The 20,980-nt window shown below is 38.8% G+C and overlaps 1 protein-coding gene across 9 annotated transcripts in view; it reads left to right on the forward strand.

Annotated features, from left to right (window-relative positions):
• Positions 1-485: 485 nt before the first annotated feature.
• The window catches only part of G2e3 (G2/M-phase specific E3 ubiquitin protein ligase), a 31,159-nt gene continuing 10,664 nt past the window's right edge, over positions 486-20,980 (forward strand). For 2 of the 9 annotated variants that reach the window (NM_001106726.2, NM_001434265.1), the window contains 11 exon segments: positions 486-627; positions 6,099-6,139; positions 8,052-8,149; positions 8,267-8,368; positions 11,432-11,556; positions 12,576-12,741; positions 15,303-15,409; positions 16,139-16,255; positions 18,285-18,409; positions 18,517-18,646; positions 20,336-20,643. In NM_001106726.2, coding sequence (NP_001100196.1) covers positions 6,103-6,139; positions 8,052-8,149; positions 8,267-8,368; positions 11,432-11,556; positions 12,576-12,741; positions 15,303-15,409; positions 16,139-16,255; positions 18,285-18,409; positions 18,517-18,646; positions 20,336-20,643 — 1,315 coding nt within the window. In that variant the 5' untranslated portion in view covers positions 486-627; positions 6,099-6,102. 9 annotated transcript variants of the gene reach the window in all.

Genomic DNA, 20,980 nt, shown 5'->3' on the forward strand with positions numbered 1-20,980 from the left:
TTTCAGATGTCTGCCTAAAGGACCTAAATCCTTGTGGAAGTTTCCTCTCAAATGTAATCCCTTCAGAAACTCCAGACATTTGGGATTAAAATTTTCATTCTGGCCCTCGCTAAAGAAAACCGACAACCTAAGAGCCAAGCAAGGATCTTTTAGGACAATAGAGAACTGTGATGCAAAAGAATTCCTTAAGGGAGAGGGCTAGGAGAAAACAAACGCATTCGCTCGCGTTCTCATTAGCATGGGTACACCTATTTTCAGCAGGCGGCCTGTTGGGGGGTGACTGGTGCACTCCGCACGTCTCCGGGGACGTGCAGGACAGGGGGTTGTTTTCTTGGCCAGGCCGGCGCATCTGTCCTTGCGCACAGGCCTAAATTCACACCAGAAGCCACGGCGCAGACGCAGCCTCCCACCGTTCACGTCCCCGGGGAGGGGCGGAGCAGTCGTGTCTTCCGGGTCGCAAGCGGAAGTGGACAAATTTGAATTCTGCGAGCCGTTGGATGGGGCCGAGCCGGGTGGGCGTACGACAGCGCTGCGGTCGACGTGAGCGGTAACGCATCGACCCTGGGACTTATACTCCGCGCCTGGTGAGGACGTGTCCCGGAGGGACTGAGGGTCACGGGCGGCCGGGTAGGTGTGAGCGGTGGGCGCTTCTCCTTGCGCTGGACGGTGCGCACCGCCGCTGTCGAGCCCGGAGCGGCTCTTTATTAGTTAAAGACAGAAGTGGGGAGGGTTGCACGGGAGGGGTGCTCGTTGTGGCTCCCAGTTGCTCCTGAGACCGGTCCCTCAGCGCAAGGAAATGACAGCCTTGAAGTGCCTCGAGGGGATTTAAGCTGAAATCCGAGTATCCTTTGTGTTTAAAACCGGGGTATTTTTCTTTCACGCCTTGACATTTCTTGTCTACCGCAAAAATCTGAGCTCTATTGCTCACTTAAACAGGCTACAGTAGCAGCGGTCGCTCTCAGATGTTAGTTTGCTAACAATGGGGATAGGGTCTAGTGTCACCCCCCAACCCCCACCCCGTTCTGTCCGGTCCCCGCTTTTCACCCTCTTCATTCATTTGGGTGACTGTTATTATCGAGTTATTTTAGAGGAACTCAGAGCATCAAGAGTTGAGTTTTCTTCCAGCGTTTTTGTTTGGGTTTTCTGTTTATCTTTTATGATGAACTGGACTCACAAACCCCGACAAAAAGCCATACGTTTTTGAACGGCTTAGATGTGCACGGTAAACGTAAACATTCTTCTGAAAGAAGTTCTGTATTTTGCCCTATTGAAAACTGTCACGTTGCTTGTGTACTTTGTAGAAAAAAAGATCCTTTTAAGGTTTTAGCAACTGGGTAATGTGTCATCAAAATGTATAAGTATCACTTTAAAGTGGTTCTTAGTAACATCCAAAGTAAAATAATTTACTCATCCTCCTTCACGCCTGCGAATGAATGTTGTTTTCAGTATTCACCAAGAAGGAAAAAATTAAATAGCAAGCTCATTGAAATGAAAGTTTTCATTCAGTCAGGCTGCCACAAAGCTATTGGCTTCCCTTTCCCAAAGAGTGCAGTCAAATCTGCTAGCTTCATAAATGGTACCAGCAAGTCACCTGTTTTAGATTTTCTGTATCCTAATGTGCTTGCGCTTCCACTCTCTTCCTTTGTTTTTGTCTTTAACCTACATCAATAAATGTTATACTCATTATATGTATAAAGGCTCCTTCAATTCTGATGCCTTGGATAATTGCCTTTTAACTGAAAAGTTAGACTATTCTACCAGAGGTTTGAAAACATGGTCTTCTTAGGAAAAACCTGGTAATCTATCAAAGACATATTAAAGACTAGAACCAGACTTCTTGTTTAGAATTCTCATCGCTAGTACCTCATAGCTGTGTGACCTTGACTGGGGGAGCTGTGTAACCTCCCGGAGTCAAGTCTCTTAAGTGTATCACGGGGATAAAGACTTCCTTGTGTGATTATGATGGGGATTCAAGGAAGTATTACATGTATATGAAGCACGGTTAATGAGAGCAGATGTCTAAAGTGTAGCTACTAACCATGGTACAGCCATAGCATGCATTTTCATTAACTTGACAGCGTATATGAGATACATACAGTTTTCATAAGTAGACTAGTAATTTGTTCTTATAGAACTTAGAAAAGTGAAGACCAGAAACCAGATTTAATTAGATTATTTTATGTGTATGTATGTATGTATACATGCTTTATGATCAGAGGCATTGTGGTCCAATATGTAGGGACCAAGAGAGCCAGCCTGTCTCCTGGGGATTGTCAGTTGTGAGAGAGAGCGTTTCCTTCTACCCTGTTGGTTCCAGGAGTCAAATGCAAATGTTCAGGCTTGGTGGCAGGTCCCTTTACCAGCTGAGCCATCTTACCGTCCTAAAATAAAACATTTGCAAGTAGTACTTTCTGTCTTTCTTAAGTCTCCAGCTGCTGTTTTGTAAAACTTTCCTGGGTCTTCTCATTTTATTCAATATGATTCAAATGTAAGCTTCTTTAAGAAAAAAAAAGACCTTTGCAGCCCGGCTGCAGACAGTCTAACTCTAAACTCAAGTGACAGGAAGACCAGTATTTGTTCATTCACATTAGTTCATGACATTGGCTGTTTTATACACATTTTCTCACTTACTGAGTGGTTTTTAAAATGTATGTTTCGCATGTGATGCTATTTGTGAAGGGGAGTGGTGTGCGCAGTATAGTGAGTGTCTGAGAGCTAGAAGAGCAGAACTGTTTGCTGTTCGTTTACCTAGAACTGAAGACCGCACTATCCTGCCTCATTCTTTCTGTAACACAATGTGTCCAGTAACGCAGGGCCATCCTTCTAAAGCCCACTGGGTGGGATGATCTGTGAAGCAAACTATGCCATCAGACACTCCTGCAGAGAAAATGGTATACCTGTTTGAATTAAGCTTGTAAGCTTAAAACAAGTCTAGAATTAGCTCATTCACATGATTTCTTCTTGAATGTTGGAGTTGGGATGCTACAAGATTTTGGATTCCAAGCCGCTGAAATCTTTTTCTGTGTTAGGATGACAGTGGGCATAGCGATCCAGTATGCAGACACCAAAAGAACCTGTTGGGGATCGCTTACATAGAAAAATTTAAAAGGAAATCACCAATATAAAATTGATCTGCTAGTTGGGTCTGTAAGCAGTACACAGTCTAAGGGCATGTGAATGCATTTTAGTGATGCTATCCCATTGTACAGATGTGCTCGAGTGTTCAAATCCATTCATCTATTAGTGCGTATATTTAGATCCCTGGGATTTTAGCCATCACAGAAAAACTACTTGGATATTTGTATGCAGTGAGCATGTCTTCGTCCAGTGTATGATAGAGATAGTTGGACATTTAACATTTTCTAGGTAAGATTTGCGTGAAGTTAACCACTGCAAATAGACTGTTCACCCATAATACATTGTAACATAAAGCTGTGCCCAGTGGGAAAAAAGTCACCCCAAAAAAGGTAGCTAAAGTTTTCATCCTGCTCCCTAGCGAGCCTCCCATTTCATAGATAACTGATTTAATGTCTTCTTTTTTATCTCAAATTATATTAATTTTTTGATTTCTATTTTGGTTACTTTGGCTACTGGTGTCAATCATATTTCAAATCAAATCATTTCTTGAGTCTTTCTTGTGTTAATTTTGTTCTGTCCCACATTCCTGGCTGCTGCTTTGGTGCTTGGTCTCTGGTTTTCTAAGTCTTTGAAGAGCATCATGGAGTTCTCTCTGGTTTTAACAATGTAAGCATGCGTAGCCATGAACTTTCCTCTGCTTTTACTATTCCTTCTTAGGGACTAGAGACTCCCACAGGTCTCAAGCTGCCGCCAATCTGCTTTTACTGTTTCTTAAAGGCGCTGATACGTTATATTTTCTTTTTTACTTGATTATAAATTTTTTTAAATTTTTTATTGGATATTTGTAAATTTTTTTTTTAAGATTTATTCATTTATTATATATAAGTACACTGTAGCTGTCTTCAGATATACCAGAAGAGGGCATCAGATCTCTTCACAGATGGTTGTGAGCCACCATGTGGTTGCTGGGAATTGAACTCATGACCTCTGGAAGAGCAGTGCTCTTAACCGCTGAGCCATCTCTCCAGCCAGTAAATTTTTTAAAGTTAAGTTTTTAAGTTTTTTTCAAGTTCATCAATGATCTAGTAATTTTAAGAGTATATTGTTACATTTTATAATTTATGATTTCTAGTCTTTTACTATGATCTGATCTAAATACAAGAAATTTTTTTCGGGGTTTTGATACTCTTTCAATCTTTCTTACATATTATCTGTTATTTGTTATACACAAATTAAAGAAACTAATTGTTCACCACCTTACTCCAAAACCCTCACAAGCTTTTCTTTCTTTCAAAGTTTTGTTAATGTATATGAATGTTTTGCCTGCATGTATGTTTGTGTGCCTCATGCATGCCTGGTGCCTTGGGTACCTGGAACTGGAGTTAGAGATGGTTGTAAACCGCCATGTGAGTGTTAGGAACTAAACTTGGGGAGTTAGGCAAAAGAGTGGCTGTTCAGCCATCTCTCCATCCGTCTAGCAAGTCTTAATTCATGTTAATGATTTTCATGTTTGCTTTTTCTAGAAATGTACTTTTGTTTTTGTGACAGGATCTCACTATTGCAGTCTTGGCTGGCTTGAAGTTACCTGTGTAGATGAATCTAGCCATGGACTCACAGAAATCCCCCTGCCTTTACCTCTTGGGTGCTGTTACTAAAGATGTCCACCACCGTGCTCAGCCAAGATGTACTTAAAATTTATATATTAGATCTGTGGTCCAATTTTTGGTTTCTGATATATATCTGACTCTGTCGGAATCTTTTATTTAGTTACTTTTTGCAGCTTCTCCTTTTGCTATGTTTTCTGGGGTTAGGAATCAAGCCTAGGGCTCCCTGAACACTAAACATGGCTCGGAGCAGGCCTATGCCTTAGTGCCCTGTTTTGTCTTTACTAGGTTGTGTTCTTTATCATCATGAACGTAGATCCTTCGTCAGATACAGTCTGCAAATGTTTTCTTCTTGTGCATCTTTCCCTTTTCTTAAAATTCTAACTTTACCAGGATCAAAACTAGTTTTTCTCTTAGAACATTAATGTTTTTGATGTCGTTTTTCTGTATGGAAGGCAGTGTTTATTTTTTCCTCCTCAGTCCTTTCTATAGTATTTCTTGCATAGACGTCAATCCTGGAGTTTAATTATCATGCTTTCCTTGTTGGGTAGTCATCAGGGGGAGTGGGGGGCAATGTGGCTTACTTTATTATATTATGCATCTATTACCACCTCTAAATCACCTCTGAAATTTGGTTTAAAATAAATTCAAAGTCGTCGTGTATCTCTGGGTACAGAGTTGGGACCGCCATAGGGTCTCTGAAGTTACCTCAGACTCTGACTAGAAGTCTAAGATAGATATGGCAGCATGTGCTTATGTCATAAAGTAAAGACCTGCATTCTATACTGAGTGGACCTCTTCATGAAGCATCTTGCAAGTTCTTGTCACCTGGCAACAAGCTTCTAGACATGACAAGAGAGCAAGGAAGATATAAGTGTTTGAGCACTGCTGAACAAGGCAGTCGGCAAGTGCACCAGCACCATAGACTCATAAAGTAGTGCTGTAAAAGGCACTCCTTCCTAAATAGTGAGCATACAAAGTGCTGGACAAACACTGTCCTAACATAGCAAAAGGAAGGAGGAAAAGGAAAAGATGTTTAACAGTTTGTAGGTTGATATAATTATAAAGGGATTTTATTTTTATTGGTCTTGTTTCTTTTTAACCAATACTTTAATATTTTTTTTCAGAAATGTAAGAGTCCAGGCAGTACTTTGTCGTGTAGGACTTTTTGGTGTACTACAGGGCATCCCACAATCCTAGTAGTTAACTTTTAATAGTCTCTCGGGTGTCTTCAAGTCCAGATTCTTCACTCAACTTGAACTATTACTTGTTTAAAAAGTAAGGAAGTTAACTACTGTACTATAGTATGAAGTGATTATATATTATTTGGTTATAATCATATACTGACTAAATTTAATAAAATGGTTAATTTGAAATTTTTGAATTAAGATATCAATATGTTCTTATTTTTCCTAGTAAGATGAATGAAAATAAACCTGGTAATTCACAAAGTCTTGGTAAGTAACTGAATTTAAAATTTTTTATTATAATAAAATCCATTTAGAATGCTATACAGCCAGTAAGAATGAGTATTCTGGGGTTGGGGATTTAGCTCAGTGGTAGAGCGCTTGCCTAGGAAGCGCAAGGCCCTGGGTTCGGTCCCCAGCTCCGGGAAAAAAAAAAAAAAGAATGAGTATTCTGGTACACACTTAGTTAATATGATCTATTAAATTATGATTATGTTCATTTCCACAAACTAAATTTGCTATTTTTCTATATATGATTTATCAGATATACTTTAAATCTGAATAAACTGTTGAACTTGTATTGGTTTTCCCTTTGATAAATGAGGACAACATAACCAGTAGACAAAAGTATAATAGGAAAATTTCTAAGTTTATACTTTCCCCTGTTGATACATAACTTTTTATAAACACAATCTGTAGACTTGCTACCATGGATGATGAAGAATTTAAATTATTACTGAATACACTACTCCTCCATTTAGACTTTGTGGGACTTTTAATTTGTTTTGTTTTGAGACAGTCTCCCTGTGTTTTTCTGACTACAAATGTAATGTACTCACTATGTTCACCAGACCAGCCTCGAACTCAAAGAAATCCACCTCATTCTCCCTCACTTGTGCTGGGATCAAAGGTGTGTGCCACCATGGTTTTTGCTGAGATTGGATCTCATTGTACCTTGAGCTCCTCCATTTGGCTTAACTGGCTGGGACTCAGGTCCTCAAGCTCTCGTGATAAACCTCATGCCAACTACATTAATATTCTTTTGACAATCATTTTTATTGTATCTGTTGACCCTACCTTCTTTTGTACAAGGAACTTTGCTCCTACCAACTCCTCTACCCCACATACTTATTGTCTTGTCTTGTTCTGCAGACTGATTGCATCAGCAATGCCAGGAGTTGGGAGGTGTTGATGATTTTTGTAATACCATTGTACATTTGCTGAATGTATTCTTTTTCCTACTTACTTCATTTCCCTCTAAGTTAATGCCTCTAGTCTTTACTTATATCAGTGTGCTTAATAGCAACCAGTATTTGCTGTAGTAAAAGGTAATTTTAACAGTAAATATAATGAATTAGAATACTTTTAATGAATTTTAAGTAGTCTTCTTAAAAGATGAATACTTGAACTGGAGTATCTTGTGCCTTCAAGGCCCTTGATTGATTCAAGGTCTTTTTAATGTATCACGTAAGAATGTACCTCAAGATCCTCCAGCAGCCAACGTTTGTTTTTCTTGTATTTTCATGAGCTTGGTTATGACTATGGGTGCACACACGATCCCCCTGTGCACTTCAGTACATGTTTGAGCTTGTTAAAACCTTACTCCTATATAGATCCATTCTCCCTAACTTCTGAACCAGTTCTTGGTCTATCAGCTGCTTGCCCTAGACTTTTATAGCTACTGTTTGTGTTTAATCCTAAGAGAATTCTGATGCTGGTAAAACAAGTACATTTATTTCAGACTAAGGTCTGTGTTACTTCCTTTTAGATTAGCAGTCTGTAACCATAGACGTGAACCAACCAAGGCCATCTAGACAAAATTGAGCTGGGGATATGCAGCAGTGGGTAATGTACTTGTCATGTTGTCTGAGTGCTTGAGTTCACATCTCCAGAACTCACATAAAGCATGGTAGCACATGGCTAAATCCTAGTGTTCTGCAAAGAGATGTGAGGCATAGACTGGACACTCCGGGAAGCTCATGAATCAGCTAGTCTGATGTGTATATATACATTAGCCATTACCAGGCAAAGGGAGTACTGAAACACCTGAGGTGTCTTCTGACCTCCATACGTGTACCATGTTCACTGCTCACACATGTATACTTGTGCACATGCACATACATATCAGAGAAGCACCAAATCTATAAACTTTGTAATTTCAAATTTACTCTTTTGCTATTAGCTTGTGTTTTCTGCCGAAAAAATGATGACTGTCCCAATAAATATGGAGAAAAGAAAACGTGTGAAAAATGGAATTTCAGTGTCCACTACTACTGTTTGGTAAGTCAGGAGGTGTGAGTTGCCTCTTATTTGGTCATGAAAAATAGTAATGTATACATTTGTTAATTCTAACCTGTTTTCTTGGAGATTATTTTCTAATTGAGAATATATTCATAGTTAATGTCAAGTGGAATTTGGCAGAGAGGTAAAGAAGAAGAAGGAGTTTATGGCTTCCTAATAGAAGACATCAGGAAGGAGGTCAATAGAGCTTCCAAACTGGTAAGTACTCGTTTATTCATTACGCTGAGTACCACAGGTGCTACTAGCGCTGCCTTGGGACGTTTCTTCTGTCAGTTCCTGGATTAGAAATTCATGACTCTAGTTCTTATTCTAATGGATATTTTTACCAATTATACATTTTAATAAACATTTTTATATTTTTATAAAAATAAGTTTAACCTACATTGAAAAAAATTTATCATTATTTCACTCACTTTTGGTTTGATTTAGTTTCAGTTTTTGAAGTTGACCTACACGCTTTGTTTTTAATCTCTTACTCCCCAACCCTTTCTCCACTTTCATTTATTCCATTAAAAATAACTATTGGCATGTATTAATTTATACATAGTAATGAGCTGCCAAATTTTGAAAGATGATGGATAGACAGATAGATAGTAAATAGCTAGACAAAATGGCTGTATCTGTATTGTATTCACCTCCATTGCTTCTTACTCCTGTGGGTCCCTTTCACCTAGTTCTCTTTTACATTCTGTTCATACTGTTTTGATGACCTACTGAGTTTTATGAAGAGCACATAAGCATCCTGGGTGAACATTTATGGTGGCAATACCATGGAAGAAAATGTCCCACCCTCACCTAACACCCAGGAGATACTCAGTAATGGCACCTCTTTACCCCAACCTCCCTAGCTACCATTATCTGCCTAAACAGCTCAGGCTGGAAGGAGACCTACAAACTCTTCCCAAGATAGGATGTTGACAGGCCAATCTTGTGGCAGTTTAGTGCTGGTCACAACTGCTGTGAGGGTGGGAACGAGAACAGTGCCCTGGTCCAAATGTACCATTCCACCTCCCTCCCTCTGCTTCTTCTATCCCCGTGTTCTGTGATATCCTCTGGGCCTGAGAGAGGGTAAAACAGAAGCCACATTAAGATTGAACACTTAATGTCCCTTATGAAGAGTTGGTCTTCTCTGGAACAATCTATTTTCTTTTGGTTCCTGTCTTAGAGTTACTATTCTGTAATAAAACATGACCAAAAGCAACTTGGAGAGAAAAGGCTTACACTTCTACACCACTGTTCTTTAAAGGAAGTCAGGACAGGAACTCAAACAGGGACATGGGGGCAGGGGCTAAGAATGCAGGGAATTACTGACTTGTTCCTTACGCCTTGCCCAAGCCTGCTTTTTAAAAAAAAAAAAAAAATTAAATAGAATTTAGCATCACCAGCCCAGGGGTGGATCCACCTACAGTGGACCTTTCCCAGTTAGTCACTAATTAAGAACATGCCCCTTAAGATGTCGTGTTAAAGCATTGGGTGAGTGGTTAGCATAAAGGGAGCCAGTGGTGAATAGAGGATCTGGGATCTGAGGAAGATTGTCTGAATGGTAAGTAAGCCAAAGGACTTGGTGGGGATGCAGGATCAAGATTCCTTAACCTCTTAGTAGTAGCAGACTTGGAGTTAAGGGGAGTCCCCCTTACAAGTTTTTGTGCCTGCCTGTTTTCTTAGTATATCTAAATCCTCTGAATACACTAAACCTTTGGGGATCTTTTCACCTGAGAGGAGTGCTCCCCACCCTCTCCTTTCCCCTCCCTCCCTCCCTCCTTCCCTCCTTCCCTCCCTCCCTCCCTTCCTCCCTCCCTCCCTTCCTTCCTCCCTCTCTAGCGATCCTTCTGTCAGTTCACTGGGAGAGCCTTAGGTTCTTTCAGGCTTCCTACTATGGCCTGGATGGCCCATGAGTTAGCACTGAGAGTCTAATCTCTGATTCAATGACAAAGGTTCACAAGGTATGTTTAGGTTCAGCTGTATACTCTAATTATTATTATTTTTTTATATGTACCACTGTACTGGATAGTGGCATTGGTCTTATATCTCGGGCTTTTGAATGCCCTGTGTTTTGAAGTCTGCCTTTCCTTTCTTGTATAAAGACACTTCTGACAGGGTTTAGGATAGCCTAAATCCAGGATGATCTCATCTTGCCTTTTAATCATGTTTGTAATTAATTAAGTAAAAACTGCTTCTATGTCAGCTCACAGATACTGGATTTTCCTGAATTGCAATGTTCCTTTGGTTACCATGCTAGTTTTCTTTCTAGGTCTGTAAGCACCATGACCAAAAATAACTTGGCGAGGAGTTTTTTTTTTTTTTTTTTTTTTTTTTGGTTCTTTTTTTCGGAGCTGGGGACCGAACCCAGGGCCTTGTGCTTCCTAGGTAAGCGCTCTACCACTGAGCTAAATCCCCAGCCCCGGCGAGGAGTTTTTTAAATAAAGAGTATACTGTAGCTGTCTTCAGACATACCAGAAAAAGGTATTAGATCTCATTATAAATGGTTGTGAGCTACCATGTGGTGGAATTAAACTCAGGACCTCTGAAAGGGCAGTCTTACCCTTTGAGCAATTCTAGATTTGAGGTGTATTTTATCTTTAATTTCCATGATGGAGCCTTTTGTTGAGGGAAGGTTCTTAAGACAGAACCCCTGGGACAGGAAATGAAATAGAGACTAGAAGGGTGCAGCTTTCTGGCTTGCTAACCATGGCTTTGCTGAGCCTGCTTTCCTGTACAGCCCAGGACCAGCAGCCCAGCCACAGTAGGTGGAGACACAGTAGGTGGAGATCAGATCCCACACACCAATCACTGATGGTGAAATGCCCCCACAGACTTGCCTACAGGCCAATCCGATGGAGACATTTTCTTTTTTCTTTTTTCTTTTAAAGATTTATTTTATTTATTATATATAAGTACACTGTAGCTGTCTTCAGATACACCAGAAGAGGGCATCGGATCTCTTTACAGATGGTTATGAGCCACCATGTGGTTGTTGGGAATTGAACTCATGACCTCTGGAAGAACAGTCGGGTGTTCTTAACCACTGAGCCATCTCTCCAGCCCTGGAGACATTTTCTTAAACTGAGGCTCTAGACTGTCAAACTGACAAGAAAGGAAAAACCTACCCAACTCAGATCTTAAGACTTTATCCTTTGTGTTAGGATAGAATATACTATAGCAATTAATTTTCAGTCTTTTCGCAATGGAACACTCATTTTTTTTTCAAACTATAATACTGAAAGTTTTTATATTATATTCCTGTTTTCCTATTTCTTCTAGAAATGTACAGTCTGCAAGAAGAATGGTGCTTCAATCGGATGTGTTGTACCCCAGTGTAAACGAAGTTATCACTTGCCTTGTGGACTTCAGAAAGAATGTATTTTCCAGTTCACTGACAATTTTGCGTGAGTTATTTGACTGTTAATTAAGTATTATATTGAGGAGCTAGAATAATGGCTCAGCAGTTAAGAACACGGGCACTCTTCCAGCAGACCCAGACTTAGCTTCCAGCACCTACCTGGCATCTCAAAACTGTCTGAAACTTTTGTTCCAAGGGATCCAGCACCCTCTCTGGCCTTTGTGGACTCCTGACATCCAGTTAGTGCACAAATGTACATGCTAGCAAAATGCCTTGTATACATTTAAAGAAATTTTAACTAAAAAATATAAACTCATTGTTAAAGAACAATGAGAAATGGCCCAAAGCTATAGTTCCCATGTAAAATTACTTTTTCAAGTTTACTGAATTTATACATGCATATTACATATGCAAGATACATAAGGTGTGTGTATGTGTGTGGATCTGTACTTATATATAATATATATTTTCCTCTGGAGCTAATCCTATCTGGTAAAACTTGAATTGCAATGTCTGAAATGGACCCCAAGATTATAATTCACATTCAGCTTTTAGCTCTAGGATGAACTTTTGATTTCTATTTCTGTGATACATTTTATATCTCATGGTTCAGAAATTAAATTGCCTCATAAACTTTGTTGAGTTAAAAGAAAATCTAATTTGCTATGGCATGCCCCGAGTACAACTTCAAACATGAAGATTTTGTGAATTTTGGCATTTGGTACCATGAGTATTTCTATTTCTATAAAGGTTAGGCAAAATGGGAAAGAAACAAGCTTTAGAAAATACAAAGGAATGTAGTAGATTAGAACAGATCGTTACTTGCATAGGTGTGTCACATGGTTGACATTGTTAAGTTCATTGAGGAGTTAAAGGGTGTTAGTAACAAAATATTGATACTAGTCTGTGAGTAAGTCTAACCACCATAAAGTTGATGTTTCAAAGCATTTGCCTTTCTTTGATTATAGGATGTTAAAGTATAGGACCCACATTTGTGAAACAAGAGAATGTTAACTGAGTTATTTTTCTCTTCTTTATATATTCTTTAAACACTTCTACTTTTAGGTCATTTTGCTGGAAACATCGACCGGTTCAAGCAATTACATCTAATAAATATAGAGACTCTTTACCATGTACTATCTGTTTGGAATTTGTCGAGCCGATTCCTACTTATAACATATTACAGAGTCCCTGCTGTAAGAATGCTTGGTTTCATAGAGACTGTTTACAGGTAAGATAGCTTTTTATTTCTTGTCTCTATAGTATAAAATCTGTTCTTGTCAATTTTAATCTGATATCATGAGACAAAATGTCATAAGATACTAGTATTCCTCTCTTGGCCTCTCACACTCTGGAGAGCTCTCTTCTCACTTCCTAATAAATCTGTGTTTACTCTGCTCAAACAAACAATATCACAGGCACCGACACTGGAGTTCAGTGGCGCTTCCTTACCTGGTGTGCATAGGGCCCTGGGTTTAATTCACTGAAACAAGCAGATGGACTACATATTCAACTTGATGGTCTATCTTTATTTAGAACATTCTTAAATATTTTGAAAGAAATCCCAATTACTTAGTATTATATAGAAAGTGTGGTTAGACAAAACCAGGCCAAATAACAAAGATTTATGTAACTTTTTAAAATATTGTTTTGTAAAGCTTAGATTTTCATTTATTTAGTAAAATAAAATGGTTTTGCTTCTTAATTGTCCAAAAACATTGAAAGTTAACAGATGTTAAGTTGTCTTATATTTCAAAAAAGACTTAATGAAGCTTGTCTGATTTCTGTTTTTTGTTTTTTTTTTTCTTATAGTCTTTTAAACTTTTATACTTTGGTTATTCTGTTAGAGGTGATAAATTGGAGCTTATTTTCTCGGAAATGTTTGTTAATTCTCCCATACAAATGTATGTTTTAGAGAACAGTTAATAAACATCATGAAGTGCAATTTAATTTTCTGTGAGAACCTTGTAAGAAGTAATATTTCTTAAAGATTTGTATTTAACCAACTTTAATTGCTGACAAGTGTGTCTTAATTTTATAAAGAATTGCTTTGTATTTGTTAGTAATAAAGAGAGTTCTTAGATTTGACCTAATGTTTACATGAGTTTTAATGAACACTCTGTCATTTAAAACTAGGAACATTGGACTAGGATCTAGCTCATTGTAGAATGCCTGCCTACCTGCCTGTCTCTGTCTGTCAGTCTATCTGTCTGTCTGTCTGTCTCTCTCACACACACACAGAGACAGACAGACAGACAGACAGACAATGCTATGTGGTGAGAGGGAGGCAGACCCTAGAAATAATACTGCTAACAAAAATCTACTTAACTGTTTTTTAAAAAATTAATTCAGGATAATTTCTACATAGAAACCTGACTATTGCAAAAATGTCAGTTAGCAGTTGCTGTAATTAGAACATGTTCATTCTTCAGTCGTTGTCTCTAACAGGTTCTATAGAGAGAGACTTTTTCACTTTTGATTACAGAACCTAACTAAAATCTGAACTATACCTACTCTGCTTACAGTATATGGCTAAACAATTTTATTATTTCTGACTATTTTGGTTACTGCATATAGAAATTCTTTGAAAAGAGACTAGACATTAAAAAAAAGAGTGCTGCTTACTCAGTTTGGATCTCTATCATGGTTTGGTGTCCTCCACATGTTTTGGGCTAGCTGGTCAGGTGGTTATTCTCTGGGTTTGTTTCTGCTTGTTTCCTTTTCTACCAGCTATGTCTTTGTATCAAACCCATGTTCAATAAGACACTCTTCTGTCTGTCTTCAGTGACATTCCTGTAGCAATGGAACACTTTCCTGTGTGTATCCTGTGCCTCCAAAGCCCCTTCCTTCAGCATCCATCAGCAGTCGGACTTAAGGCGATCAGTCCAGCTAGAGTTTATTATGTGTCCGTCTCTGTTGTGACCGCCCACTTGCTTCTCTAAACTACCAATTGGACTTCTAGCTATTTCATTTCCTATCAGTTAGGCTATTCTTAAAGGTTTGATTTACCTGTTTAGTCTTACTAATAGTTCAATTTGCCTAATTTTCCTAATTGCATTTTCTCTCTTCATGGAGATTGTTCTCAAAATATCTCTTTTTCTCTGCTTCTTCTAAATGGGTTTTTCCCTCTTTCTTCATGTGTATACTTTTTTCAAAAAATGGCACTTTAAAAGCCAGGCATGTCAGCACAGTACTACTAGGCAGTAACTTCAACATAGGCCTTAGGAATAGTAGTGGAAGGGTTCAGAGGTAAATTCTTGGAAGTCATTGCCCAAATCAATGAAAAAACTGACTTCAGCCTCTGGCCTCCTCATGTACACTCATGCATACCCAGGAAGACATACTTACACTACTCACACACATGAAGAACACTTACATAATTACTATGTTGTACAAGATTCTGAGCCAGCAGCAGTTGCTCCAGGCTCCAAGCTCCTGCCCTAAATTTCTTCCCTTGGTGGTGAAGTGTGACCTCGGCACTGTAAGACAAAATAAAAATAAACGCTTTTCTCCGGATGTTATGTTCATGAGTGTTTTCTCATGGGGAAAGAAAGCAACTAGAATAGTACTAAAGTTTGAGAAAGTACATTGGTGGCAAAGGCGAGAGTCCTGTACTACTGAGATGTTTTAGAAGAAAGAATGGCCTTTGCTAGGGCTGCTCTGCTCGTAGGTCTAAGAGCCAGCGGCACAGCAGAGACTCGTGGAACAGGAAGGCACAGGGCGTGGTCTGTTATCTAGTTCACAGCCTGATGAGATGCATTGCTAATGAGATTGTCCCATTTTTTGCTGTAGGTTCAAGCAATAAACGCAGGAGTGTTTTTCTTTAGATGTACACTATGCAATAATACCGACATCTTTCAGAAAGAGATGTTGAGAATGGGAATTCATATTCCTGAAAAGTGAGTAACATTTAACTTTTTGACCAAAATGCATTTAAATGTAGTGTTTGCTAATATTAACAATAATCATTTATGTGTGGTTAGTAATTGTGGCTAAGTAGTCATGTCACTGGGTCAAAGTGCCTTCTCCACAATGGCCAGCTTTTGGAGAATGGGCACTCTGATGTTAGTATCTCATAGCTGATATGTCTCGACAAGTCCAGTTCTTCAAGTGATCCACAGTTGATCTAAGCTCAGCTAAATGGGTTGAAAATTGAAAAGGAGAATTTTAGTAACGCACAAGGTGAGAAATCCTGAGTAGGAATAGCGAACTTGAAAGTAAATTGGATCCCAGTTGTTGCGAGGCTGAGGTTTTACAGGCCAGCACGGGCTGGAAACTGAGTTTCAGGCTTGCTCAGGGTCCATAGTCTTGGGGCAGAGAGAGTGACAGAAAGAAACACCAAACAAACATACTTAGTCCCAGCACTTGAGAAGCCAGAGAGACACTTGAATTTGAAGCTAGCCTAGAGTACAACAACAAAAATTGGAATACTAGAAAAATGTAGGTTTTAGAATGTTTGTTGAACTTCTCACTTAGTATTTGAAGGTTCACTGAGAAATTGACTGTAAGATAAATTAACAATGTTTTCTGTGCTGAAAAGATCAGCCTAAAAATGCTAACTTTAATCCTTGTTTCTAAATTGTCAATTCTGTTAACCAAAGCACACCTTATATCTTATTTCATTATAGAGATGCATCCTGGGAGTTAGAAGAAAATGCTTATCAAGAGCTGTTGCAGAGCCATGACCGCTGTGATGTCCGAAGATGTCACTGCAAAGAGGGCAGAGAGTACAATGAACCTAATAGGTCTGTCTGCAAGTTGTGTTATGTTTAGTGTTCCTTCTTAAGACTTCGCTAAGAGTGTTGGTTTTCTAGTGACTTAGAGGATGCTTGAAGTTTTAACTTAAGATTATTAAATGTGTATGTTATTAAATGTGTATGTTACAGAGAATTTTTCGTGGTCAGCATAGTAACTTTTTTGGTAAGTTTTCATGAGGCTATTCCAAGTTGAAGGGGAGTTGTGAGTGTAAACTGCACTTAGAGCTCCTCCTGTATGTAACAATACACTGAAGATTGTTCAGAGGCTAAAGTCCCAGGACTAGGTACTAGGTACTTAGGATTGATTTCTCAAGAGTGTCGCCTGGATGGTGCAGGTGACTGTCTCTTCAAGTAGTGGGTGTGAGAGTCTCTGAGCACTGCCCAGCTTTTGAAGCATCCATGTGTCACAGGTCCCCTAATGTGCATCTGTTACTGATTTACTATCAAGCTTTAACCTTTGTCTTGGAACATGAGCAGCTGTTACCTAGATGCCTGCTTTTGTGCCTGTACACTGTTCATTCTAATGGTAAAAGGCAGCTTACTGTAACAGCTGGACCAGGGACCTAAAGTCAAGGTAAACTGGGTGGGAAACCTTACTCTAAGGCACGCAGCAATATATAACCTTAGGGAAATTAGCCCCCTGGTCTCAGGTTTCCTCCTTTTATAATAGTACTTCTTTCCACTTTCAAAATTGTGAGACTCTTAAAGAGGGCCTAGTATGGAATGAACACTGTCTTCTTCCTCACTGCGAGTGGGCAGAACTATTTTGTAGAGGAGAGTCAGGCACCTTTGCCCTATCCATTCACACTCATAGGAGAAGATGTCCACACATTCAGGTGTTGGGAGAATATCTAGCATCTAAATGCCACCAATATTTTCACATATTCAGGGAATATATTTGTTTCTATGCAAAAGATTGTGTACTCATTCTCACACGATGTGGAAGAAACTTCATGCCCAGTACCTTTATGTGTGCTGGATGGTTTTATGTGAACTTGACACAAGCTAGTCCTCTGAGAGGAGAGCAACTCAAATGAGACCATACTTCCAGAAGATCTAGCTGTAGGCATTTTTTTTTTTTTAAATTAGTGGTTGATCTGGGAGGGGCCAGTCCATGTAAGCGGGGCTCCCCTTGGACTGGTGGTCCTGGGTTCTATAAGAAGGCAGGCTAAGCAAAATATCAGAGCAAGCCAGTAAGCAGCACCCTCCATGGCCTTAGCACCAGCTCCTGCCTTTAGGTTCTGCCCTGTGTTCTTTCAGATGGGCCCATAAACACTTTCTTCCCCAGGTTACTTTTGGTCATGGTGTTTTATCAGAGTTAATAGAACCTAATACATGCACCTGTATGGGAATGAATATGGATTGACATATCCCAGGGTACAGTGAGAGACAGGAGCAGAGATGAGCGAGAATAGTCACATGAGCCAGGAACAAACTCTAGATTGTGTTGCATTGCACAGCACCTGAAATGTCAGAGCAAGGTTTTTGTTTGTTTGGTTTAGGATATACTGTGTACCTTGATTCCGCAGATCAGATACTCTAATACTTGATACTTCAGACATAGGGAACAGTAATAGTCTCTCTGTAAACGTACTGTCTCAAATGTGAAAGAGAACATTTTTCTGCTTATCATAAGCCTTTCTGATAACTACATTCTTTGTTCGTTGGTAATTTAGGTTTTTAAGTTAAGGATGTTTGGAGGAATTGATTACAAGTTTAAAATGAGAGAAAATACTTTAGAGTCCGCTGTGGTGCAGCATGTCTGTACTCACAGCACTTGGGAGAATGGCCAGACTGGGCTGCACAGAGATTCCAGGCCAACCTAGACTAGAGTCCAGGCTTCTCCTAAGTCAGTCAGTACTTCACAGGGGGAAATGATTTCGAAGGTATAGTCTTTTCCTTCCTTTGATAGGTTGGTTGTGGTTTATGGCAGAGGGCTAGACTTCAGGCACAGCTAGAAATCTGAATACAATCCAGCACTAACAGAACACACATATACTTTTCTTTATGTCCTCAGCAAATGGGAAATAAAGCGATGTCAGTGTTGTGGTTCTAGTGGAACACACTTGGCCTGTTCCTCACTCCAGTCTTGGGAAAAAAATTGGGAGTGTTTGGACTGTAGAAGAATTGCCTACACTTCAGGTAATAGTTTGTGATTTTGAATAAAAGTTGCTTTTGTTCAAGTGCATGTTGTTGAAAATGTTTTGCCTATGTTTCTGTTGAGCTAACTTCGAGATTTAAATATGTAGATTTCCAAAAGGCCCCCAAACACCCATTAGCCAACTCTACTAATGTGACAGTTACTGACTGCTTGTTGGAAGAGTCGTCACCTAAGCTCCCCAGACAGTCAACTGTAGCCCAGCAGAAAGAACTACTGAGGTATGTATTTTGAATTTTAGAAAAACATAAAAATCACTTTGAATGACTTCAAATGCCGCTCAAACATATGTTATTGGCTGATCATGAAATTGTTTAGAATGATTTTTCAAACTGTAGGACCCAACATTGGAATGCATGAAGTCAGGGAAAGGCAGGAGGAAATAAAAATAGCTGGGAGTGGTCACATAGCCGTACTTTGCACTGGACACCAGCCTGAGACATGAGGATCTGTATCATGAAGGAAGGAAGGGGGAGTAGCCAAGGGACGGAGCAGTGGGGAAAAGAGCAAAATATCAGGCTACATTACTGATACTCTATACTGAGTCATAATATAAAATAATTTTAACGATATAAACAAACATCATAGAAAAATTTTTACATTACTTGATTCCAGTCTAAAGCAAGAAGTTCAATTATCAAGCACAACATGTCCCTCTAGAAAAGCGTCCTGTTTAACACAGACAAAGGTTGGTGGTTTTGTGCTCTAACCATTGCTTGCTTTATATGCAGTCGCTGTGAGCTCTCCCTTTAGAAACTCAGGGATTATCTGTATGACTGTGCTTATTTCTACTTCTAAAGTTCCCAACTAAGTCATTCTTGTAATCACACATAAACATTTTAACAAAACGAGTTAAATTTTATGTCTTACCAGGTATGTTTTTGAGGTTATGATTTTTAACTTTGCATAACTAAAAAGTGTCACGAGTCTTACTTTTCTCTGAAGAAAATTTTAACTGTGCATGAAGTTTTTTGTTGTAAAAAAGACTTTAAAAGACAAAAGAGAATTTTTTGAAAATATTTGATAATTATGTTTGCAGAAAAGAATTTTAGATACTTGCCAAAAAGGTGAATTAATTACTAGTTCACCTGAAAAACTTTTATAATAAATTGTTACAGTATTTTTATATTAAAATGAACCATTGTCTTACATTCATAGTTTGAAAATAATTTTAATATTTAGGTTTCCAAAGATGTTACGCTAGAGAATCTTTTCTGCCTGTTTCTGTTTTAATGTCCAGTCATATGCCGAAAGAGCAGCGTTGATACTCTTAGAAGCAAGAAGGCAACTGTTAGAATAAGATGTGTCTGTGCCTGCAGTGTGTGGGGTAGGACAGTGTAACAGATGATCCATATACACTGAATCCATTGCTTCTGCCCACAGCAGGACAAAGCTAACTCATGTGACTCATGGATGCTAGTACACAAAGGTTCTGATTGTGCCGATGACCTTGAGTTCAAGGATTTGTAACTAGTTCATAGATGGTGCTCTTGCTTTAGGACCGCACTTTAAGGATTGTTGATCTAGATGGTCTACACTAAAGGGTATGTAAGGGGATGTGAGTTCTGATGATAATATTAAATTAGCTGTATTATCCATTAAAGCTTCATTATTGATAATTGTTTTAGTTATTGGCAAGGAAGCAAGATACCCCTAAATTTGAGTCCACATTAGACATTCAAATAATCTTCAACATTGCTGCAAATGGTAAGTTGGTAGATAGTTAAAACAGGGAAATTTAACAGTAGATAATCAGATAAGTGTTTTTGTTTTTATTTCCAGTATTATAAAAATACCTTTTTAAAATTAAAAACCAAACAAAACAAATAAACCTACAACTTTTAATGTTCTATAACTGCTGTTTCACATAAATGCCGTTAATGTTCTTTATTCAAATCTGTATTTTATAGGCAAGGCAGCAAATTTAGGAGAGACATTTCAACAATATTGATAGAGTTAGGATTCCAAATTAAAAAGAAAGCTAAGACATTATACATCAACAAGGCCAATGTGTGGAGGAGTGCAGTAGAGCAATTCCAGAGCCAGAAGTTTAACCCTTCATACTCCATTGAAGTAGTGTATGTTAATGACAATGATGAGGTTGGAAGCAAGCATCCTGGATCAAAGCAGGAATTTCTGAGTCACTTAATGCACCATCTTGAGAATTCATCAGTGTTTGAAGGGTCCTTGGCAAAGAACTTGTCTCTAAATTCTCAAGGTAATTATTTTTATTATTATACACACTGAGGGTAGCATGTGTAGCCAAAACCATCGTACTTGCTTTGAATATTCTTTAGGTGTGTCTGGAATAAATAATTTACATTTGTTGATGAATGAGAATTTGATACTTTTAAAGTAAAGACTGAAGTGTATCTGGGTTTGGAGATGATTTTGTGGTGAGGAATGCTTGCTGTGGTTGAAATGACCCAAGTTCAATTGCAGTACCCACATTAAGCAGCTTACAACTCCAGCTTCAGGCCTCTTAACAGATGTGCCCTCCCTGGGCATCTGAACTCTTACACACACACACACACACAGCTTAGTGCAGACTCTTA

The sequence above is a fragment of the Rattus norvegicus genome, chromosome 6, assembly GCF_021556685.1.
Source record: "Rattus norvegicus strain SHRSP/BbbUtx chromosome 6, alternate assembly SHRSP_T2T, whole genome shotgun sequence".
In the NCBI taxonomy this organism is placed as follows: domain Eukaryota; kingdom Metazoa; phylum Chordata; class Mammalia; order Rodentia; family Muridae; genus Rattus; species Rattus norvegicus.